At 37.8% G+C, this 25,525-nt stretch overlaps 1 protein-coding gene across 2 annotated transcripts in view; it reads left to right on the top strand.

Moving 5' to 3' along the window:
- Nucleotides 1-25,525, top strand: part of GNAL (G protein subunit alpha L) — a 159,987-nt gene that overhangs the window by 107,782 nt on the left and 26,680 nt on the right. For both annotated transcript variants that reach the window (XM_054587347.1, XM_054587348.1), the window contains exon 5: nt 5,760-5,857. In XM_054587347.1, the coding sequence (XP_054443322.1) occupies nt 5,760-5,857 (98 nt within the window). The remainder of the gene's footprint in view (nt 1-5,759; nt 5,858-25,525) is intronic.

The raw sequence follows: 25,525 nt of genomic DNA, 5'->3' as shown, positions 1-25,525 counted from the left end.
TAAACAGAATAGTAAGCATTCGTTTTTTCCAGCCCTTAACAGAAAATATTTGTACAATTTCATAGCATAAACTTTAAATTTGAGCTGCTTTGGATGACTAACAATATGATTTTAAATTTGAAGTTGGAATATATACACATTGAATATCCAACTCTGTTTTTTCATCTCCTAAAAGTGGTTTTTATTTCCTTGTATCTAGTTTTTTTAATCACTGCCAAATGACATATTTTATCTTTTTCTTTGAAATCACCACATAGAGTTGCCATCAAATTCTCAAATTAAATCAATATTGATGTATTCAGAATTCTCTTCAGCTTTGTCCCAAAAAAGAATTTCCTGTAGTTAATTTTAACTTCCCCTTCACCGCCTTGTATAAAACTAGTACCTTCATGCCAGTTTGGAACATTTGCAAGTGTTTTGACTAATCATTTGACTCTATTGGTGGGCGAGGCTTAGGAAAAGCTAAATGCTTTACAATGAAATTAATGAAGGATTGCATCAAATTTAGTACAGACATACCTGGGAGATATTACTGGTTTGGTTCCAGACCATCATAATAATGTAAGTATTGCAATGAAGCGAGTATTGCAATAAAGCAAGTCATAATCCTTTTGCTGGTGGAAGGTATCACCTTCAATTTATAAAAAACTGCAACATCTGTGAAGCACCATTAAAAAATGAAATTTAAAAAAGGAACAAATATTCTAGTATACATTACAAAATAAATAAATCTCAAAATATGCTTAGTGAAAGAAGCCAAACAAAAGACTGTATGATTTTAATTTATATGGCATTTGTTAAAAAGACAAAACTATGGAGACAGAAGTAAATTGACAGTGTCTAGGATCGGAGTGGGAGCAGGGCTTGGCTCCCAAGGTGGTGAGGAGATGCTCTGAAACCTGTTTGTGTTGATGATGGCATGACTGTATAAATGGGTGAATTTTATGGTATGTAAAATATACCCCATAGAGCTGTTTGTTTTTTTTTAAGATTTTAAATTTATTTTTAGAGAGGAGAAGGGAGGGAGAAAGAGAGGGAGAAAAACATCTGATGTGTGAGAGAAACATCCATCAGCTGCCTCTTGCATGCGTCCCAACTGGAGACCAGGCCCAACTGCCTCTCACACACACCCCCACAGGGGAGCTGGCGTGCAACCCAGGCATGTGCCCTGACCCAGAACTGAACCTGAGCCACACTGGTCAGGGCACAGAAAGCTGTTTTAAATGATTCTAAGAATAGTTGATCTAGGCTGTCCTAAAGGGAAAAAAATAGAGAAGGGTTGTGTTCATTATAAATCTGCATTTGTCCCCACTCACCTCCCCAGCACAAGGGACTGCTATGGACCAGAGAATGAGGAAGCTAGCTGGCCTCAAAGCGTGCTTCTGAATCCAGGTTTGCCCACTTCCTAGTCAAAAAAGCTTAAGCAAATAGAAAGTATCCTTAATCATTCTCATTTTGTAAAATTGGATTTGTTTGAGACACAAATGATAGCATGTATCTAACACACTTAGAACATTGCCTGGAACATGATAGGCACTGTGTAAATGCTAGGTGTGACCTCATTCTATATTGCTTACTTGTTGAGATTGTGATCATGCTTCTTGCTAGGGAAGATACAGGCATGAGGACTGCTAATGATTTTGAATTAGTTGGTTTAGGGTTTCTTTTCATCACAGTTCTGAAAGCTGCTCCTAGATAAAATTTTAGACATACTGTATTAGATTAGATTTGAGGATGGACAGAGATTATAAATAACATAAGCATAGTGTTACGAGGCATGACAGATCCCACACAGACTTTTAACTTGACATCCACCTGATAGCTGAAAAAACAAAAAACTATTAGATCATCCTGTTACCCAAGAGATAAAATGGAGTAGGTGTGTTTTAAATGAATCAGACCTAACCTTGAGCTTTAGAAAATTCAGTTAAATGGCTACTGACTTGAAACTGCCTATTTTTAAGGCCCCTTTGATTATGTTAGTGGGTATTTGTTACTATGTTCCCATGAAGAGTTATGTTAAACATTTATTCATGCTTCAGTTTGTTCTAAAAAAGATTTAGTGTTGCTCACAAAGTTATGAAACAAATTAATAAAATCCTTTATTTAGAAAAGAACAATTTCAGAGAATACAAGGGAATGAAGCAAGGAACAGGAGAGTAAGTTATGTGGAAATAGAAGTGAGGTTAGCACCCAGAGCATAAGGCAAAGCCCTATACCTATGCCAGGACTTACCCTGAAACATGATTTCTCCACTCAGTGATGTAAATGGGAGCAGTAGAAAACTCACAGGGACCATAAGATTAAAAATTAATAAAACGTAGAAAGTAGTTGCTTGAGAGATGCAAAAAAGTCTTTCTGACACTAAAATTAGAAGGATATCCATAAGTCATCTTAGATAGAATATTGTGCCATGGGCATATGTAATAACATTTTTATACTCAGTGCAGTGACAATTTCCACCAGCCTCAGGACAAGGAACCGAGTCAAAGCAGTTCTCTCCAAGCCCCATGTGTGTGGCCAGAGCTTCCACTCCAAACCACTGGGCCACATTCATTTCAAGAGATGAGAAATATGCTTTTGATTCTTATTTCAAAAATAAAAATGTACCTCAAGTGCCAGTGTAAGCAAAAAGTTATTTTATTGTATGATATTAACAGATATCATGCAAGAAGTTTTATTCTTCAGTGTCTTATCATACATTTAGTTGTGTTTTAGAGAATTTATGAAGAATTTAAAGCAAAAGAAAAAAAATTGTTTCTCATCTGCAAATTCCAAGTTAGTTTTGGGTATGCTTTATACATAAAGGAGATGTAGATGGTATATGTTTTTAAATTTTTTTATTTAAAAATTATGCTGTAAAATTTAAATCCTTGCTTTTTAAAAGTACCTTTAAATTTGATATCATTGTAGTTATTTTCTATAACACAATTAAAACACTTTTGAATAAGAGTAACATAAACATTCATGCATTTTATTTGCTAAATATATGAATATCTCAAGATGAGTCTCATATTCAGTAATACAGAAAAAAATTAAGTAATGTCACTTAGTAATTTCCTTTTATGATCTCAACTTTTGTGTACTCTCAGATGTCAAAAATAGATTACATTTCTCTGTGAATCCCTTTTTTTCAGACATATGCACACACAACACAAATTATTTTTATTTGGTATTATTCATCTTAGTTACTAATTGAGACATACTAAAATTATTCTTCATATTTATTTCCCAGTTTTTGTGGCAAATGTATGAGAATTCTAGCCTGGCTCTGGACAAATTTTTAATTATAGCTAAAAAAGCTGCACTGACTTAATGATTTTACAGAATTACTTCTTGTTTATGTATTTTTAGTTGAGATATTAACATTGTGGCTATGATTTTAAATACCTTTATCTTTTTGAAATAATGTTGGAATAAAACAATGCAGTCTAAGAGATTTGCTACCAAATAATAACGGTGGGAAAAAGAGCATGAGATACAGATAAAGAAAATTGGCTGAGTGTTAATAAATAGGAAAACTGAGAAATGAGTGCTTGGAGAGTCATTCTCTCTACTTCTGTAAGTTTTCCCTAATAAAACGTTGAAGGAGCAGTAGCAGCAGCCCTGGAATTTTCCAAGGAGTTCTAGAACCCCATTAAAGAGCAGACATGGAGAATCCTGAGGACCCAGCTATCTGTTAGTGCAACATCTTTGTTTACCAAGGTTAGGAGTTAAAGCAGAGAGATTCTTGTTGCTTTGGTGTTTCCTTGGTGTTGTCCAAAGCACGTGTTCTAAAATCACAGTGCCCAGCCCTGACCCATGCGGCCCAGTTGGTTGGCCATCCTCCCACAGAGGTCACTGGTTCGGTTCTCTGTCAGGGCACATGCCTGGGGTTGTGGATTCCGCCGGCTCAGGCACGTGAGAGAGACAACCAACCGATCAATGTTTCTCTCTCACATCATAAAATCTTTTCAAAAATAAAATAAAATCACAGCACCCACAATTCCTGCCTTACTACTGCTATCGACATGTACCCAAGAGATCATGTCTCTTGAATTTTGGTCAAGCGCTCGTCTATAATTCTGTCTCAAAGGCTTCAGCTCAGACTGTTAAAGAAAAAAATGATTCTGACACTAAAGAGAATCAGGAACTTTATTCAAGGGACCACTACACAGGAGTTTTGCAGTAGGAGAGAAAAATGGGACTCAACTCCAAATACCACCATGACTCGGGGGTTATCACTGTCTGCCAGGACCAGCTCGAGAGTAACAAAGGAGTATTTCTCTTGTGATGTGGTGTGTGCATGCATGTATGTGTCTTCATATGGCTCTTAGAAGGAAATACTTTTTCAGGAAGCCTACGAACTCCACTAGACTGATAAGAGTAGCAATGGGAGATTCCAAAAGGAAACAAAAATCTAGGGAGATGGTAAAAACTGAGGGGCTCAGCTACTCTCTTTCATGTGAAGACTTTCCATTCATTGTCAGTTGTGAACAATTTAGATTTGTTGATAATGATAACAGACCGATAGACAATGGATAGAGACATGTGGCATAACTTTAAAGGCTGTTCCTAATACTGGGAAGTCAGAATTAGATATACTGGAATCTAATAAAGCTTAAGCTCAGGGCCCCTCACTCCTACCCCTGCTTCCAAGGTGTTATGAATTTGTATTCATAATTTTATTTTTCTTTTTTCAAAGAGTGTCCCAAATTGTATAAGCATCAGGCCCCACAATACTTGGATTCACCCTTGTATGGAATTGTAAATTTCTAAGAAAAATAGCAACTCATAATTTTTTTTCCTCCAAAGACCCTATGCTGACTCCTAAGGATCGTAGAAGCTCTGATAGACTTAAAAGACCTCAGCTGCTTCCTGGCCGCATAGCCCCAGACACTTCCATACAGAGCAAAGATGGAATGGGTGCTTCCTAGGGTTGCCATGAGGGGCAAAGGACTGATGTGGAAAGAGATGTAAATATTGTAACAAAGTGTTTTATGGAAATTTATACTTACTAATATATAGTCATTTGCTTCCATAACAGTATTAAGATAGTTTGGATAATTTTGGCAATATGAATTCCTAAGGCCACCTTTTAATTCACGATAAGGAAAGTTTTTGCTTCAAAGGATGTTATTTCTTATAATGGATGAAATTGAGCACTGTTCTCACACAAATTTGAGTGAACCAACAATCATAGTTCACACCCAACTCACAGTTTTTTTAATGCCAAAAACCAATAAATTGCTATCCCTAAAGGGTGTGATTTTAAAGGTCTCTTTCTTAAGTACCTAATGCTCCTGGGTCAGATTTAACCTGCCTGCTCAACTATGTCTATTCATAATCATGGCTCACATAGAAAATTTAAAGCAGCTAAAACAGAACTTACCATTAAAATAGACATGGTTTTTTCATTGCTGAAGTGGGAGTTCCACTAATTAAAATTATTGAATACTAAGAACTTTAAAATTGTTAGTTGGTTGTATTTCTGGTTAATGAATGTCATTAACTTTTATCTTGCAATTTTTATTTTCTGGAACTTTCTGGAATGATAAAGATGTTTGACAGGTTAACTTGCATGATGATAACACATATGCATCCATTTTCCATTACACAGAATGCAAGATCTGCATTTTACCATGTGTAAAGTAGACTTCCACAAAGAAAATAATTCATGTGCTACCTGTAAACTTTGGGGGGCAGTTTCTTTTTATTTTTAACTTTGTCAAGTATTGTAACATATGCATTCTCTTATTTGTAACTTTTTCAAATTTTAGGAATTCTTTGATCATGTGAAGAAACTTTGGGATGATGAAGGCGTGAAGGCATGCTTTGAGAGGTCCAACGAATACCAGCTGATCGACTGCGCACAATAGTAAGTCTGCTGTGAGCCAGGCCCAGGCCGCTTTGAAGATAGGGTTGCATGATTGCATGTACTCCTGTGCTGCGCTCCCAGGGTTACTGGCATCTCTTGAATGCAAGGAACAAATAATTATCATCTCACTGCAGAAATCAACTTTTAAAGTGAGGCATTTTTAGTAGCTGGAAAATTGAAAATCCAATAGGAATCACTGTTTCTGGGAAAAATCAGAAGCATGTTGTATTCATTTTATCCTGATCATTGTTTTCAGTTCTATTCACTTTTGCTTATGTAGAGTTATAGGTATATCTGTAAATCATAATGTAATTAGATATTTGTTATTTTAGCAGGGACCCGAAGTTAAAATAATATCAAAATCTTCAATCAAGCCCAAGCTCTTAAAGTAATGTAATACATAGAAGTAAATTAGGACCTTGAAAGTAGATAAGTAAATATTTGATGAAAAATGTAGTGAAGAGAAATAGGAAATAAGGAAAAGACCTTGGTGCTGAGGCTGGCTGATTGTTTTCTCCTGAAATGTATTGGTATTTAAATTCATTCTATAACTATTAGAGAATAATTGTCCCCCAGAAAATGTTAATCAAGAAGTTCTAGAAATATTTGCTGTTTTGATAACAAAAATTATTTAACTAGTTTTAGATGAGTCTTTGCACAGCAAGAAATTGGCACTGTTACATTTTTAGTCTATAAACTCTAAAAATTCATATACGTAAAAGAGATTCCATAAGCATAAAACCTGGGAATTCACAATATTTAGAACCAACTAATGGAGCTATGCTGTGAATACTGATTTCAAGGAGAAAGCAGTTGCGTGACCATCCCCAGCACTGTCTCATCCATAGACAATCAGACACCATCACCCTGTGACTGGCACTGAGAGGGGCCAATGGCAAGGGCTCAAGGAGGGAGTGCTGGCTGTGTCCCAGGCATGACAGTAAACCAGTATGGAAGCAGAAAGGTGATGGAAGAATGGCCATAAACTGGTGAGAGAGGTTGCCACAGCCTGACCCTCCCAAGTGCTGAAGGCCATACCGAGGAACTTAGATTTTCTTCCAAATGCAATGCATGCCCATCAGCTCCATAAATGAGGTTGTCAGGGTTACTCTGGCTGCTGTATGGAGAATTAACAAAGGGAGGCAGAGACCCCGGTGGGGTGCCTTGGGTCAGGCGGTAGATTGGATTGGTGAGGGCAGCAGAGGAAAGAGGGGATTAAGGATGACAATGCAGTGGGTCATGGAGCCATTTATTAAGTGGAGAAACCTGGGAGGTGTTGTTTATGGGAGAACAGAGGAAGATGCTAGGCTCCCATTTGGAGAATTTAAGTTTGAGATGCTAAAGGGGTGTCTAAGGGGAGAGTCCAAGCACACAATTGGTTGGAGCCTAGAGCTCACAGTGAGACTAGTGATACAGGTGTGGAACTTATCAGCCCTCTGATGGTATACAAGGCCTTGGAAATGACTGAACACATTGGAGCGAGTTCAGTGAGAAGAGGATCCTGGACACAAAAAGTTCAGTCCTCAGAAGTTGGTTTCAGGAGGAAAGGCCTCAAATCACATATAAGAAGTGGGTGGAGAGAGAGAGTTCTCCAGAGGAGAGAAGAGGATCTCTGGGATGCGATGGGGGAGGACCCCCGGTGTTAGTAAAATTTACTTAACCTCCTTCTTATCACAACCAAGAACTGGCTACACCCCCCACCTCCACCCTCACCCTGAGTCTGGGAGCATTTGACAAGCAGCAGCTGTATGCTCAGCTCCAAAGGGCATAGTAAAACATAGGGATGCAGTGCAGACCTGCGCCACACTCCCTGAAGTGACCCCTGAAGGATTTAATGAGCTTCCACTGCATATACTAAAGAAACTATTTACTAATTAAAATTTTTCTTAACCAGAAAAGTATTTAAAATTTCTCATTTCCTGCCATGCTTAACAGTTCCTTCAACACTTGCCTTTTTTTATTGACCATGCCCTTAAATTTACATTTGTGAAGGTATTGCTGTTGTCACTCTTATATCCTTTAGTAAGTACATTTCTTTTCATTCCACAGCTGGATGGATCATTCAGTCCATGAGAACCAAGCTGGTTTAGATTTGGGTGCAGGAGTGGGGAAAATCTCCAAGTGGAAGTCAAATTCCTTACTCAACAGTATTGATTTTTTAACCTTATGCTTACTATGAAGGGAATAATTCTAAACTCTGTTAAAGTAACTTCTTTCATGGCAGGAGCCATGGAAATATTTGGGGGAATAAATGCTTCTCAGTGATGCTGAAATTCTGTTATGGGAACTGCTGACAAATAACCTAGGTGCAGTCTCACAGATCCTCAAAAGCTTAAGCACAGAGGTACCCAGCATCTCCACTCCGGGATATATACCCAAGAGATTTAAAACTTATATCCACACAAAGACTATGTGCCAATGTTCACAGCAGCATAATTCCTAATAGCCCAAAAGTGAAAAAAAAAGTTCATCAAATGATAAATGAATAAGCAAAATGGGACGCATCACATAATGAATGTTATTGTCCAAAATAGAGATAGATATCCATAGAGATAGAAGTAGATTAGCGGTTGTCAGGAGTTTGAAGGTGGGAGAAATTGAGAGTGACTGCTAAGAGTACACAGTTTCTTTGAAGGGTAATGAGAATGTTCTGGAATTGGATAGTATTGACAGTTGTACAAGCTTATGAGTATACTAAAAAATACTGAATTATATACTTCAAAATGGTGAACTTTATGTTATATGAAATTATATTATGTGAATTATATCTCAATCTGAAAAGAGAAAGATTACAAGGAAGAAGAATTACGGCAGGAAAAGTAATGGGAACACCGGTGAAGAGTGCCCAGTGGGGCAGTCTACTTGCAGAGCCAGGAGTCCTCTTGTCAACTATAGATGAAAGTCTAAATATGCATTCATGCACTCAGCTAGCCACAGACACATGTCACACTCCAAACCTGCAAACATACACCCGTGAATGGGAGCTCCCAGATTATAAAGTGTATATACTATAAAAATGAAAAAGCTATTAAGGTCTATATTATGCTATTTGGCATGCAAGGAATGGAAACTTCCTGAGGCAACTTCAAGAAAAAGAAATTTGTTCTGAGTCTCCTGGTAGCCACTAATGAGTCAGAGGCACTGTGGAGAGCAGCTCTTCTGTTCCTGCTGTTCAAGCACTTGACTTCACTTTCCCATTGGCCCTTCTCATCCCTTGCTCCAGACTGGCAGGTGCACTCTGTAATCTGCAGGCCAGATCATAGATGAAACAAGGAAGACCACCTTTGCTAACCGCCAGGCAGCCTGTCCCCCTGTAGCCTTGTTTCCCACCCCATTACACTTCCCTGCTGGCCTAGTCAGTGGCCACGTCCGTGGCCCTGACCAGAGGCTGTGCTAGACACTGCACTGTCTAACGCCAAGACCGACATGGCTAGAGGGCTTGTGGAACCATCGCTATAACTGAGCTTTCAGTGTTGTACTTTTGGTAAAAATGAATGTCGTTGAAGCATCAAGCAAGCTGTGCAAATGACCAGAGTTTATATTTGATATAATTTCCCACTTCACACTGTGAACCTTAAAAATGATCTCTACTGCATTATTCCCCAAAATGCATTTCCTCTAAGTCCTAATAATAAATGATTATGTAGCCATGGAAACTGCTATTTTGAGAGAGAGAAAATTGGATCTTTAGAACAGGTTTATAATATTAGACTTTGCTTAGTGTAACTTGAAGCTCTACAGCTAGGAGTGTAGGTTCTTATGCTTTGTACCAGTGTGTTTACATGATAAGGGCCTCTAGGAGTATATCCACTTGGTTATACAATACTCTCAAAGTAATTGGAATAATCGGTTTTACAATACTCTCAAAGACAGAAACTATCCAGAAAAAAAGAGCAGTGAGAAGGATAAATTGATTTTCTGCTATGTCCCTTGTCTGCCTTTGCCATCTCTCAGGAGTCCTGGTGGCCATCTTCTCTAACATTGACTTGGAGCTCATGGTTCTCAAGTCCTTGAATCTAAGCTTTCAGGAAAATCCAGAAGTCATTAGCAAAAAATGATGTTTCAACTTCAAAGTTGACTTCTTTTGTAGGCCAGTTTAAAATAAAAGAAACTATAATTTAAAATGTGCATGTTACTATGTACTGTTGAAATCATTAAATATATAATCAACCATCTGGGTGCACATACACTTTCTTCTTAACTCTCATTTTGACCTTTATTCTAGTCAAATTTATTTTCAGTTATATTTTCTCAATCTGCAGAGTTGAAATGGTTCCTGTTTATGGGCAGTACAGTAAACTTTTTTTAGATAAGGAGAATAAATTTAGTGGCTGGGCAAAGTAAGTAGATCAAATATCTCAGTGTGAGCTGGCCAGCCCCTGGTTATCCATGTCTTCTAAGCTCCTTTGGAAACCCTCCTTCTGAGAAAGAATATTTGAGAAGTTTTGCTTAGCCCCAGTGTTTCTGTGTGAATGGGAATCCTACACTTTTCCTTCTGTGTGTCTCTCTTTTATTCTCATACGACTACCACACTAACACCACTCTGACTCCAAATATGAAGGGGGACTTTTTTTCTCCACCAAGCTATTCTCTGTGATACCAGCTGGTTGTCCTGCAATTTGACTCAATTCTGATACTTTCTAGTTGGAGATAATGATCAGACCCAAAGGTTAAGGGCATGAGATTGCCTCCACTATAGAGACCACTTATAGGTAATAGTTCCCCAGGTAGCCCACAACTTCTGCTTGACTTGGCTACAAATCAGAGGTACCCATGATCTCCTCCCCTTGGGTTCAATTATTTGTTAGAGCAGCTCACAGAACTTAGGAAAATACTCACTCAAGTTTACCAGTTTATTAAAGGATACAGATGAACAGCCAAAAGGAGAGAGAGATAGGTGAGCTATGGGTGAGGGAGGGCGGGTCCTGTGCACAGGAATTGGGGTTGTATTACCTTTCAGGTACATACATGTATTCACCAAGTTGGATCTCTCCAAACCCTGTACTTTTGGAATTTTTATGGAAGCTTTGTCCTGTAAACATGACCCATCATTAACTCCATTTCCAGCCCGCTCTCTTGTTCCTGGAGACTGAGGAGGTGGGACTGAAATCATGGCTTGGTCCTTTTAGTGATCAGCCATGAGCAGCTTCAGGAGCCCATCCAGAGTAACCTGATCAGAACAAACAAGACCCCTATTATCAGGATATTCCAAGGGATTTAGAAGCTTCATGTCAGGAACTGGGGTCAAAGACCAAAAACTAGAACAAAAGATTCTCCTAGTGCTCTTATGACTTAGGAGGCCGCAAGGGTTTCAGGAGCTCTGTGCCAGAAGTCAGGGGCAGAGACCAATAGACATGTTTTCTATTATTTCACACTATGTAAATGGATTTTTTAAATCTTTCAAAAAAACTCCCTTGAGTGGAAAATGTCCCTGGATTCCCATGCAACGCCTCATTGAATCCTCAGACTTCCTACAGAAGAGAAAACTCTGAGACTAGATGGGGCTCCAAGTCCGTGTCCCTGCAGCATGTCACACTAGTTTCTGATGCTATTTCCCATTCACTGAATATTGTTAGGTTCATTTCAAAGGCTGTGAAAACCAAGCCCTTGAACTATACATGGCAAAAATGATGATGATGATGATGATGATGATGATGATGATAATGTTTTGCTGCAATTGTTAGCGCAGCATTTTTCCACTCTTTCTTAGAAGTAAGACCCTTTATAAAACAGTGTTCTGTGGGGTAACAATAGTGAGGAGGGGTCATGGCAGTGAGGAGCCAAACTAGTAACCCTTAGTCTCTCCTGGACTCCTATATGGCCCCTCAGTTGGCTCCAAGAAACATCTGGCTCCAGAGAACCCAGATTAAAAGCTAAAACCAGTTTCCAAAATTAGTAGTCACAGCACTAAATGCAGTTTACATCAAATACCAAATCAAAGTGATATTTTTTTAGGACAAGTATATCATACCAAAGCAGTAATTTATTAGAGTTAAATGTGTTCTAGGTGTCACACTGATAACATTTACTTACTATAAATTCTGTGGGGTCATTTTGAATAAAACAAAACTGAAATTCTATGTTCAGAAATGGTAGTTGAGTCTTTCATTTGGTTCGACATCCAGTTTTTTCCTGCTGGGGTGGGAGTATATGGAAATATTCTGGTTTATGTATATGAGTAGTAGAAAATGGTAGCAAAAACTGGGTTTTTGTTGTCATCGTTGTTGTTTGACTTGTATTCACGGGAAACATTTTAAGTTAAATTATGAAGAAATGTGAAAAAGAGAACTGTAACAATTTTTTTCCAAGTTGAATTCTTAATAGCCTCTAATAACTTAAGTTCTTAACATATTCATGAAGTCTGAAAGACACTTAAATTTTTAAGGATACAAATACTGTCCAGCATGGAAATGTGTCACATTTTTAGCTGTGAGGATGTGACAGTTACTGTGTGCAAGAGCCAGGGGTCACCTCCGGGACAGCCTTCTATGACACAGGGAGCTGCATCATCTATGCTTTCGGGACCTCTCGTCACAATTATACTGCGGGACATGAGCTGCATCATCTAAAAAATGGCTGGTGCTTTGCTACAACCTTCCTTCCAAACAACACATCTGCAAGAAGTTGAAATAGCACATATCATCTTAATAGTTTGGCTTACACAGATACACGCATGTCAAAACTCAGCAAATATACACTTAAGATTTGTCTTTCTTAGGATCTAAATTTTACAACAAAAACTACGAACAAATATTGATGTCTAGATAAAGAGCTGCATGCTGATGTGTTTAGGAGGAAGTATACTGGTGTCTGCAATTTCTTCAAAATACATCAAAAATAAGATGGATAGGTGGGTAAATATGTTAGTACAGTAAAATAGCAATGGCAGAATCTAGATGGTGGCCATACAGGCATTCCCTATAAAATTATTTCTAATGTGTTATATATTTGAACCTTTTCATAATGAAGTGTAGGGGGAAGAAAAATATACATATGTATAGATGTGATCAGAAGACTAAAGAAAGTAAGGAACATGGCAGCACAAATTAATACATTGGTGGTATCCCACAAATTGCAATATGGCATTTAAGACATCTGTGTGTATGGGGGTGTTTTTACAGTTCTTTTAAGTGTTCACTGAACTCTTTGAAACACTTGCAAGAAACCCAGGGAACTCAGATCAAAAAACCACTAAGTACTGCTATTAACAAAGTGTACAGCTTGTGCATAGCTTAAGAGGTGTGTCCTGTATTTCTAAGCTTCAAAGTGTATCTGCACAATAGATCATCATTATCAAAACTTACCATGTTGGGAGAGCTAATCTATGCACATTATATGAGTTAACAAATTGATCCTCACACTAATCCAGAGTCTATCTCCACTTTACAGAGAAGGAAACAAAAGCACCTAAGATTACACAGGACTGCTCCATACCAGGCTATTACTTGATTTATCCAGGATGTCAAATTTTAAACCTAAAGACTGTGAAGACTGTTCTACTTTAAAAGTTCAGCAAATGTTGTGTGAGCATCAAATGTGCATCAGGCACTGCCAGGTGCTAACTTACAAAGATGATGAGGCCTGGCTCTAAGTTTATAAATTATTGGATTGCCACAGGAGCACCCATTTTTCAGATTATGAAGTCACTCTCATCAATTTACCATTTCCATCTAATTTATATTTTAACATAGTTTCCAAATGAAAGCCAGGGTACTTGTTTCTCTATAGAGGTCCTCATTGTTCAAGAAAGTAAAAAGGTACATAGGGGGGACCTCCAAAAATAACGGAATTTTTTTATAAAAGATTGTGTATTTATTCTTACATGTGTAAACTTCAGTCACCTTCTAAGTACTCTCTATTTGATGCAATACACCTATCAAGATGTTTTTTCCACTACTCAAAACTGTGTGTGAACTCATCAGTTTTAATGCCTGTTAGTGCTTCTGCTGTTTTTTGTTTCACTTCTTCCACATCAGCAAAACATTTCCCTTTGAGGACTTTTTTCATCTGAAGAAACAAAAAATTAAGTCACTGGGGGTGAGATCAGGTGAACAGGGAGAGTGGGGCATGAAGGCCATGCGGTTTAGGTCAAAAACTGATGAACACTTAGCGCGGTGTGGACAGGGGTGCCTGTAAATCACCCATTGTGGAATGGGCAAATGCATTGAAGGAGTCTTCAGAAAAAATCACTAACGCTGAATGCAGCCTCTCACAACAATGCCAGCTGGTGCACTTATGCAGATGGGTTCTTAGAACACTCACCTAGTGAGGGGAGCCTGCACTACAAGGGGTCCGCCCTCCAGAAGACAATTTTGACTTTTCTTGGGTTCCCCCCTTGTATGTCCACACAAAAACTTCAAGACAAATGTTCATAGCAACAGTATTTATAATAGCTAAAAAGTGGGAACAACCCAAATGCCCGTCAACTGATAAAAACAAAATGTGGCATGCCAGTACAATGAAATATTAGTTAGCTATAAAAAGGAATGAATTACTGACATGTGCTGAAACATGGATGAAACTTGGAAAACAGAAGCTGGACATAAAAGGCCACATATTGTATGGTTCCTTTTATATGAAATGTCCAGAATAGGTATATCTGCAGTGACAGAAGGTAGACTAAGGCTGCACAGTGCCAGGGTGGGGAGGGTGGGTTCAGGAGGGTTCTGATGAGGAGTAATGCTTTATGGGTACAAAAATTTCTTTTTTGAAGTAACAAAAATGTTCTAAAAATTATCATAGGAGTGGTTGCACAACTCGGAATATGAAAAATTAATTATGCACTTTAAATGTACTATAATTGAGGCTTCCTTTTGCAACTGACTTGTAGGATTTTATTTTATTTTTTAATTATAATTTATTGATTATGCTATTACTGTTGTCTCATTTTTTTTCCCTTTATCCCCCTCCACCCTGCAACCCCCCTCCCATGAGCATCCCACGCCCCATAGTTCATGACCATGGGTCATACATATAAGTTATTTGGCTTTTCCTGTGCTCTTCTTAAACTCTCCCTGCCTATTTTGTGCCTACCTATTATGCTTCTTATTCCCTGTGCCTTTTTCCCCATTCCCCCCACCACCCTCTCCCTGCTGATAACCCTCCTTATGATCTCCATTTCTGTGATTCTGTTCCTATTCCAGCTGTTTGCTTAGTTTGTTTTTGTTTTTAGTTTCAGTTGTTGATAGTTGTGAGTTTGTTGTCATTTTACTGTTCATAGTTTTGATCTTCTTCTTTTTCTTAGGTAAGTCCCTTAAACATTTCATATAATAAGGACTTGGTGATGATGAACTCCTTTAACTTGACCTTGTCTGGGAGGCACTTTATTTGCCCTTCCATTCTAAATGATAGCTTGCTGGATGGAGCAGTCTTGGATGTAGGTCCTTGCCTTTCATGATTTTCAATACTTCTTTCCAACCCCTTCTTACCTGTAAGGTTTCTTGTGAAAAATCAGCTGATAGTCTTATGGTAACTCCTTTGTAGGTAGCTATTGGCTTTTCTCTTGCTGCTTATAAGATTCACTCTTTATCTTTAATCTTGGGTAATTTAATTATTATGTGTCTCGGCGTGTTCCTTCTTGGGTCCAATTTCCTTGGGACTCTCTGAGCTTCCTGGACTTCCTGGAAGTCTATTTCCTTTGCCAGATTGGGCGATTTTTTCTTCTTTATTTTTTCAAATGAGTTTTCAATTTCTTGCTCTTCCTCTTCTCCTTCTAGGACCTCTATGATTCAGATGTTGGAATGCTTAATGTTCTCCCAGAGGTTCTTAAGCCTCTCCTCATTTTTTTGAATTCTTGTTTCTTCATTCTGTTCCAGTTGAATGTTTATTTCTTCCTTCTCTTCCAAATTGTTGATTTGAGTCCCGATTCCTTCCCTTCACTATTTGTTCCCTGTATATTTTTCTTTATTTCACTTTGCATAGCCTTCATTTCTTTCTCTATTTTGCATCCATACTCAACCATTTCTGTGAGCATCCTGATTACCAGTGTTTTGAACTGTGCATCTGATAGGTTGGCTATCTCCTCGTCACGTAGTTGTTTTTCTTGGAGTGTTTATCAGTTCTTTCATTTGGGCCGTATTTCTTTGTCTCCGCGCACCTGTTATGTTGTAAGGGGCAGAGCCTTAGGTGTTCGCCAGGGTGGGGCAACCCACTTCACTGCATTGTGGTGCTGTATGTGGGGGAGTGGTTAAAGAGGGAACGATGCCACTTGCTCTGCTCTCGGCCCACTTCCCCCACTACCCACAGGCAAATTGAGCCCTTTTGGTGCTGATTCGCAGGTGGGTGGGTTTGTATACATTCTAGGACCCTGTGGGTCTCTCCAACGGACTCGCCTGTGAGGCTGGGAGTTTCTTCTGCCACCTCAATCCCCACAGATTTTTACAGCCAGAGGTTTTAAGGCTTTAGTTTCCTGTACTGGAACCCTTAGCTGTGTGGTCTGTCTCCCTTCTTCATTGTTCCTTCCACCTTTTGTGCATGCAAAAATGTGAGACCTCCTGTCCACCAGTCACTGCCTTGCCCTTCCAATCTGCCACCTTGCTGCGGGTCCTCTCCTCTCTGGCTACCTATCTCCACCCCTTCTACCAGTCTGGATGAATGTTTCTTCTTTAGCTCCTTTGTTGTCAGACTTCCATACAGTTCGGTTTTCTGGCAATTCTGGTTGGTTTTTGTTTTTAAATTTGTTGTTGTCCTTCTTTGGTTGTGCAAGGAAGCAAAGCATATCTACCTGCACCTCCATCTTGGCTGGAAGTCCCCACTTGTAAGATTTTAACTCGGACACCTCAGTGACATTAATTTGGAGACTGCTATCATTTGAATCCACCTAATTTCATGAGCTTTCTATTTAATACCAAAAGGGAAAAAACACAAAGAAACAGAGACTTTATTTAAAAGTGGTTAATGATTGCTGGATTGAAGTATATACTGTGGGAACTAAAGGAAAATAGATTTCCTCCCACATTCCAGGATCTTCTAGCTGGGCTTGTAATTAAATGAACAGAGATGAATTAACAGTAGAAAATCAAAATTTTAATATGTTAACATGGGGAATTCACAAAGCATGAAAATTCCAAAAACAGTAAGGCAAAATTGGGTGTATATGATACTATGGACAAAGTATGAAAGTGGGGCAAGGAGTCACGGATGGAAGAGATCTAATCAACAGGCTCCTGCTTTGAGTCTTCTTGTCTAATGATTATGCTATGGTTCCCATCCTGAAGCAAGTTTTTTCTATCTGAATCTCTTAGGCTGGAAAGGGGAGAGGGGCATAGATTCTTTCTGAGTCTTTTGTTTCTTAATAACAAGCTTAAAATCATCATCACAGAAGGCAGCTTATTGTGGAAAAGCTTCAGTCCCCTTCAGTACTCCTTACCCTAAGTAATAAATTCTGTCTCATCTATGTGCCTTAGCTGAGTATGGTGACAATACAGGAACAGTGCTGAGAATATTCAGAATAAGACCCATAAAACTTCAGATTTCGCATATTCTTACTTTTCTTTTTTAAATTAGTTGAAGATAGAAAAAGGTAGAAAAGAAATGGAAAGGCAAAAATGCTGATTCACCCTGGCTGGTGTGGCTCCATGTATTGAACACCAACCTGCAAAAGAAAGGATTGCTGGTTCGATTCCCAGTCAGAGCACATGCCTGGGTTGCAGGCCAGGTCCCCAGTAGGGGGCACGTTAGAGACAACCACACATTCCTATCTCCCTTCCCCTTTCTCTAAAAATAAATAAATAAAATCTCTTTTAAAACGCTGATTCAAAATATAGTTTCCATATTGAAAATGTACCTTAGTATCTCAAAAAAAAAAAACATGAAAATTAGTGGGTAGTTTTTGTTTGGCTAGGGGTTTTTTTAGGGGTGTTCCTTTTTTTCCAGCCTCTTTACAATATAATTAACTTATAACAACAGGGAATTTTATAAGAAGTCACTTCCTAAAATTTTGAGTTGTTCTCCATTCAGTACTTGACACAGTAACATCTCATTAAATACTTGTTCAATGAATAACTAACTCTAATAAAAATTTTTAAACTTCATTATGGATTGGTTAATGTGCCATTGTTCACTGCTCGTGTGGAATTATTATTTACTATTACGCCTGGAAAAATGCCTAGCAGTAGGTGTTCAAAAAATACTTGTTAAATTAATGGAGTTTTGTATTATAACTTCTTTTTATGCTTTTTCTACCATTCATAGTTCATCATTCTCATATATACAAATTTAAATTCTGTAAAGCTTGTATAAAGGCACAATACCTGTTCATAGCAATAGTACCCAAAATAGCCAGAAAGTAGAAACAATGCAAATGTTCATCATATGATGAATGGAGAAATAAAACCTGATTTGTCCATACAATGGAATATTATTCAGCTATAAAAAGAAATGAAGTACTGGTACCTGCTACTACATAGCCTCCTTTAGAGCAGAATGTTCTACTCCTGTCTCAGAGAAAACTAAATACTGTGTAATACATGGTAGAGTACTTCTTTTCTCTCAGTACACAATGAGAATGTAATTACATAAGAAATATAATTACAGCTTTTAAAATAAGATTTAAAGAGTAATGAAGACTTTGATAATTTTTTTAATTTTATTTTTCAATTACAGTTGACATTTAGTATTACTTTATATTAGTTTCAGGTGTATAACATAGTAGTTGAACAGTTACATAATTTTTGAAGTGATCTCCCTGATAATTCAAGTACCCACCTGGCACCATACATAGCTATTACATTATTGGTTATATTGCCTATGCTGTACTTTACATCCCCATGACTTTTCTGTAACTATTAATTAGTATTTATTGATCCCTTCATCTTTTTCACACAGTCCTGCATGCCTCCTCCCATCTAGCAACCATCAGTTTGTTCTCTGCATCCATGAATCTGTTTCTGTTTTGTTTATTTTGTTCTTTAGATTCTACATATAAGTGAAATCATATGGTATTTACCTATCTCTGTCTCACTTATTTCATTTAGCATAATACCCTATAGCTCCATCCATGTTGTCACATATGATAAGATTTTATTCTTTTTTATGTCTTGGGAATATTCCATTGCATAGCTGTATGAGTTCTTTATAAGTTTTTCATATTAACCCCTTATCATATGTATCAATAGCGAATACCTTCTCCCATTCAATGCATTGTCTTTTAATTTTGTTGATGGTTTCCTTTGCTGTGCAAAAAATTTTTAGTTTGATGTAGTAGCATTTGTTTATTTTTTGCTGCCCTTGCCTGAGGGGATATATCAAAAAAAAATACTTCTAAGACAAATGTCAGATTTTACTGCCTATTTTTTCTTTTAGAAGTCTTATGGTTTTGAGTCTAACATTTAAGTCTTTAATCCATTTTAAGTTTATCCTCGTATACGGTATACTATTATTTTTTCATGTACCTGTCCAGTTTTCCCAGCACCATTTATGGGATAGACTGACCTTACCCCCATTGTATGTTCTTGCCCTTTTTGTCATATATTAATTGACCATATAGGCATAGGTTTATTCCTGGGCTCTGTATTCTGCTCCATTGATTTATGTGTCTGTTTTTATGCCAGTACTATGCTGTTTTAATTACTGTAACCTTGTAGTATAGTTTGATATCAGGTAGTCTGATATCTCTAACTTTGTTCTTTCTGAATATTGCTATGGCTATTCGGAATCTTTGTGGGTCCATATAAATTTTCAGATTATTTGTTCTAGTTCTGTGAAAAACACCTTTGGTATTTTCATAGTGATTGCATTGAATCTATAGATTGTTTGGGGCAGTATGGGCATTTTAGTGATGTTAATTCTTCCTATTCATGAGCAAAATACATATGCTTTCATTTATTTTTATCTTCAATTTCTTCCTTCAGTGTTATAATTTTCTGAGTACAGATCTTTTACTGACTTGGCTAAATTTATTCCTGGGTATGTTTTTTATGCAATTGTAAATGTGATTATTTTAATTTCTCTTTCTGATAATTCATTGTTGATGTATAAAATTGCAACCAATTTCCAAATATTATTATTGTATCCTGCTACTTTACTGAATTCACTTATCAGTTCTAGTAGTTTTTTGGTGGGATCTTTAGGGTTCTCTAGTCAATGTCACCTGCAAATAATAACAGTATCACTTCTTCCTTTCCAATTTGGATGCCTTTTCTTTTTCCTTACCTGATTGGTGTGCCAGGACTTCCAATACTGTATTTAATAAAAGGTGAAAGTGGACATCCCTGTCTTGTTCCTGATTTTGAAGAAAATGCTTTTAGCTTTTCCCTGTTGAGTATGTTGTTAATTGTGGGTTTGTCATATATGGCCTTAATTATGTTGAGGTCTTTTTTTTTTTGTTTGTTTCCACTTTGCTGAGAATTTTTGCCATTGATAACTTTATATCAAAAACATTCATAAAAGAAAAAAAACTTTTTTAAGATAATGTGTGTCAGTGGTTAGAATTAAATGTTTTTGTTACACCTGTGAAACAAACATTTTAACTTCCATGGCTGAAAGTCTATTTCTTTATATATTTTTTTATTATTTTTTACTGATTGATTTGAGAGAAAGAAAAAGAGAGAGAGAGGAAGAAAAAAGGAAAAATACCAGGTCCTGGAGCATGAAGTCTAAACCACTAGCAACCTGCCAGGTAGAAAATGGAAGCATATCCACTGTCCTGGAGTTGTTGAGTTTTTAATAAACCTAGTGGGAAGAAAGATACAACACGTTCTGAAAGAATTTTTGTTGGCTGTAGGCAAAGGACATGAGAGAAGCTGATGCAGGAATAGTTCTGAGATAGGCGCAGGGTAGAGAAGGAAGAAGTGTTTGCTCTTGTGGATTAGCTGTGGACAGCACATTGGAAAGTTCATGTGTAAACAAGAAGTGGAGGCTCCTGGGTATCCATGGCACCTGGCTATTCTTTCAAGTAATCAGGAAATAGCCACCTGGAAGTTAATTAGAAATTCCAACATACACTCTGGAATATGAAGAGTGTTGTTAGCTGGCCTACGGTTATTTACTGATTAACCCCTTTTTTGTCCTTTCCTTCCATTTTCAGCCCTACTCTAACTTAGGATATCTAACAATTTTCTTATTGTCACACCAAACTTCATTGATCACATAATAATGAGAATCCATGATATCAAAGCAACCTTTGAAATACAAGTTTTATTAATGTATTTCAAGTTATATTTCAAGATAACTTGAAATACGTTTGTATTTCAAGATACAAGTTATATTAACTTAGGGAAATCTAAACACACATAGAACTAGCAGTTTTGTTCACATGACAACAGTTAAGTGCACGGTTTGCATTGTTTCTTATCCTACTTGATATTAATATGAATCTGGAGTGTTATACATGATTTCTGTGAAGAAGGAACCAAAGATTCCTCATACCAGTTAACCTGAGGCAGGTAGTAATTGTTACCAAAGAAATCACTTAGCTGTTGTTGCCATTGGAAATAAGGTACTTCCACTGGGTCATGAGAAAAGCATTTTGGGGACCACCACATGGAAGGATGAGGTGTAGAGGTATGATTTATTGGAACAATATCAAAGGACTTCCCCCAGATGCTCAATGTCTCATTCACAACCAACCAAGTGGCTCAGCTCCACCCTACTATGGGAGAAGTCCATCATTGTCTTCCCCAAACCCGGAGAAAGTACCAATACCCAGAGATTCTGTGCCTTTGGCCCAGCATCAGCAGTTCAGTTCAGTCCATGCCAAAGCTTAGTCCAGCTCAGTCTCTGTCCCAATCCATCTAGCTTAGTCTCTGTTTCTGGCTACACTCCAGCTGTTGCTTGGAGCTGCACTTGGAGCTGCACTTGGAGCTGTACTTGGAGCCTGCCCATGGACCTGCATGGCTGCAAAGAGAGATAATATGTGAACAAATGGGCAAACACACAAACAAACATGTGCTACTGAGATGAGCCTTTGTTAAGCTTTGATTACATTACCTGGGGCTTGGGAATGATTAGGCTTTCTTTCAAACTAACCAATCTCTTTCCTGGCTCTTCACAGACTTGTGGTGGGTCCTCCCTTTATCCAGTTTGGTCTTTTTCCCAGGCTAGAGACCTCCTCTTTCTGGTCACCATCTTACCTCATGTAGGGTGTCTGAAGCTGTAAGTTCCAGATCTAAGCCTGGATTAAGTATAACTTCCACTGAGTCAGGCTCAACCAGTCTAGCTCCCTTCTTTTTTGTTAACTCCTAGCTGGCTACGCTCACACTATGACTCTCTGCTAAGATATATGCAGTGACTAAATATATCTTCTAAAATCAACAGGACTTCATAAGTTATTTTTCCAAAAAAGGAAAAATTTTATCCTCAACTGAACATGTTTAATGACATCTCAGATCTCTTCAAATAAGAAACTTAGTGTGAAGTGAATGTCGATCTGAAGGTTCATTTTTCATTCTAATTCTGTCTCTGACATGTGGTGTTATCTGAACAAGTCGTTATATTTGGTCTCTGAAAATAGACCTCTTATGACCCCCCTCTTAGAGGGTTTGTCCTGAAGTATTAAGAGCTCCTTTCTTTCTGCTTCCTTGTGAGGATGAGGGGTGGGTACCTGCTGGAAAATGATGCTGTGACAGACACACAATGGCGGGCCTCTGCAGAAAGAGGAAATACCAGGACCAGGAGCCACGTTGAATGCAATTTGTGTTTGTTTGCTTATTTTATTTCATGTAAATGACATGGAAGAATTTGCAGAGTTTTGCACATTAGTATAAGTTGAAATTAAATGAACTTTGAATTCTCTTTTAACTCCTAGACTAAAAATGCATTTTGTTTCTCCTGCAATATACCAAGATTTACTATTAAATATTGTTTTCCAGATATTAATCTTGGCTATGATTGTCTTTAGGACATGGTTAATCATGTCCCAAGGCAGCCTAGTGGTTCCTGGAAAAGAAATATCTGCTAGAATGCCTCACTTGTCAAATTTATCTGGAAAGCTCGGCCAGCACCCCCTCTATGCCCCAATTCTTAAGAACCTTCCATGAGAAGAAATGCTGGGAGAAATAAATACCTTTGCATAATGAAACATACAAATGCATCACGTCTGCCAGTGACTTACCTATCACCTACACTATTCATCTCCGAGCCATGAACTCAGTAAATATTTGTGTAACACAGTCATCAGCTGGAATACTGTAACCCAACTCCATCAAATATAATAGAAAAAGAGTGCATATTCATTATATTTTAGTTCAGATATCTCATATCTAATTACTTAATTCAAAACCACTATAAAGCCAACACTTCTTTTTTGGCCTCCATTAGACCTCAAGTAATCACTGTCTCAGAGAGAAAACTGAATGAGATAATAGAACAATGTAGAAGTATAGAAGTGACAGGGACTCTTCCACTTTGTTGTAGGATTTAGTTACCAAACAGAGTTTGTCCACCGGTGCTAGCAGAACCAAACACTAAACATTGAGAACTGCAGTAGAGAAAGACTGACTATTTTATTATGAATGGGGCCAACCCAGGAGAATAGGGAACTAATGCTCAAAAACCCAAACTCCCCGATGCAGTGGAGGTCACAGATTGTATAGGGCAAGTCACAAGACATTGCAGAGGGGCTAGGAGCTGATTGGTTGAAGGTCAGGTAAGGGTAATAAATCATTTTTTCAGGTCTTGGGAACAGTTCTGAGGTCTGTTCCAGCTTCCCTCTGTCTGGTTTCATTGGGAAGTAACCAGCTGTAGGGGCTGAACAATAACTTAGGTTAAGATGCTGTCTTTAGCCTGCCAGAATTCCAAACCTTGTGATCATTAGTCAGGTCCAGGTCCAGGTTACTGTCTTGCTGCCTCAGGCATTGCTGATTATCCTGGGGAAAGACTAGATCTCTGAGGGGTATATACAGAGAGAGAAAGAAAGACGATTTCTAGAGCTAGGATTTAAAGCTAAACTTAATCAAACTCTTAAGTACCCTCGGTTTCAATTTTTTACATTCTAAATGGAAATGTTAAAATAAATTATTTCTAGTAGGACTCACTAGGTTATATTTTATTTCTTATACTATTTTGCTTCCTCATTAAGGATTCCAGATTAAACTAACAAAATTTAATTTGAGGAGGGCTCAAAAATTAAATTGCAGCTTTTCCCTGACCAAAAGAAATTACTAGGCTTATCCTTGCATGGACACTAATAGCCAGTGACTCCTGCCTGTATGTATGTTGTGTGTGTTACTACAACTGGAAGGATTTTTAAATGGTTCTCAGAATATGTAGTTGTTAAAACTAGTACTCTCTATTCTATGGCCATGGGTATTGTAAATCATTTGGCCTCCCTAAGTTTTATTTAACTGCAACGTGATGCAATGTAAAAGCCAAGTCCTGTGACATTGATTAAGTATATGAACGTATCCACGGTACACACTTGTTTCCCAAGATCACTAGTGAAAAACACAAAGGCCATTCTCTTCCACCGCAGTTTCCCAAGACTCAATCCAAAGTAGTCCCAGAGAAACTACCAGCTTCTAACTATCTGTTTCCATTACCCACAGAAGGTACATAAAAAGGAGGACTGCAGAGGTTTTAACAGGCAACAAAATTTACGGCTAATGTGCACATTAACTATTCTTTAATGTATGGGTTGTAAGCTTGATGGTCAAGTTCTTTTTAAAAAGTCACATGGCTAAGCCAGCATGCAATGCTGTCATTTCACCCCAGGCTTGCAATCAGGAGATCTCTTTTCATCCAGACCCACGTCTGCAGGATGACCTATTAATTTCCCAATAGACAGCCAGGCAGCTGTTAGGTATTGCAAGCACTCACTAGAGAGCCGTTTTGGACTATAAAGAGATCTAAAAAGACAGACAGCTACCGAGCAAATCAACATAAATATACACATAGATACAAATGTGATAAGTGAGGAGGAGTTCTGAAAAATAATTCTAGATATAACATTTCAAACCAAAAGAAACCTACCTATGAGAATCCAGCAATATTTTAACACACAAAATAACATCATTTTTCATATTTATTTATTTCCTATTTTAAGTGTCTTTAAATTTAGTAAATGATTTTTTCCCAATGAAATTAAGCCATGTCTTGCTTAAATATCCCAACTTTAACCCTTTGTATTGGTTCGAAGGAAGGAAAAGAAAAAGGCCATAAGTGCCAAGTTATAGCATATTTTTCTTCCCCATTTTATGATACAAATAACTAGTTCGGAAGTTACACAGCTCTTCCTAAAAGTGGCCTGAGGTGACCTCTTAAAATGGTTCATTATTCACTTGATCCAGAAAACTCCACAAAATCATGCAAATCAAGAGGTTCAAATCTTCTTGTCCATTTTAAGAACACTCATGAAACTGTCCAGGCCATCAAGGGTAAGTGAATCCAAAGAGCCACCATGTATCTGAAGGATGTCACTTTACAGAAGCAACATGCGCCATTCTATTGTTACAATGGTAGAGTCGGAAGGTGTGCCAAGGCCAAACAGTAAAGCTAGACCCAAAAAGACTGCTGAATTTTTGCTGTACATGCTTGAAAATGCAGACAGTAATGCTGAACTTAAGGTTTAGATGTAGATTCTTTGGCCATTGAGCACATCCAGTAAATTAAGCTCCCAAGATGTGGCACAGATTTACAGAGCTCGTGGACAGATTATCCCATATACAAGCTCTCCCTGCCAAACTGAGATAATCATACTGAAAATAAGCAGCTTGTTTCCAAACAAGAAGAGGA

The sequence above is a fragment of the Pteronotus mesoamericanus genome, unplaced genomic scaffold, assembly GCF_021234165.1.
Source record: "Pteronotus mesoamericanus isolate MK-2021 breed Mesoamerican mustached bat unplaced genomic scaffold, CSHL_Meso_final scaffold_118, whole genome shotgun sequence".
Taxonomy (NCBI): domain Eukaryota; kingdom Metazoa; phylum Chordata; class Mammalia; order Chiroptera; family Mormoopidae; genus Pteronotus; species Pteronotus mesoamericanus.
Note: the sequence above shows the minus strand (reverse complement) of the source record. Positions and strands in the feature narration are given on the sequence as shown.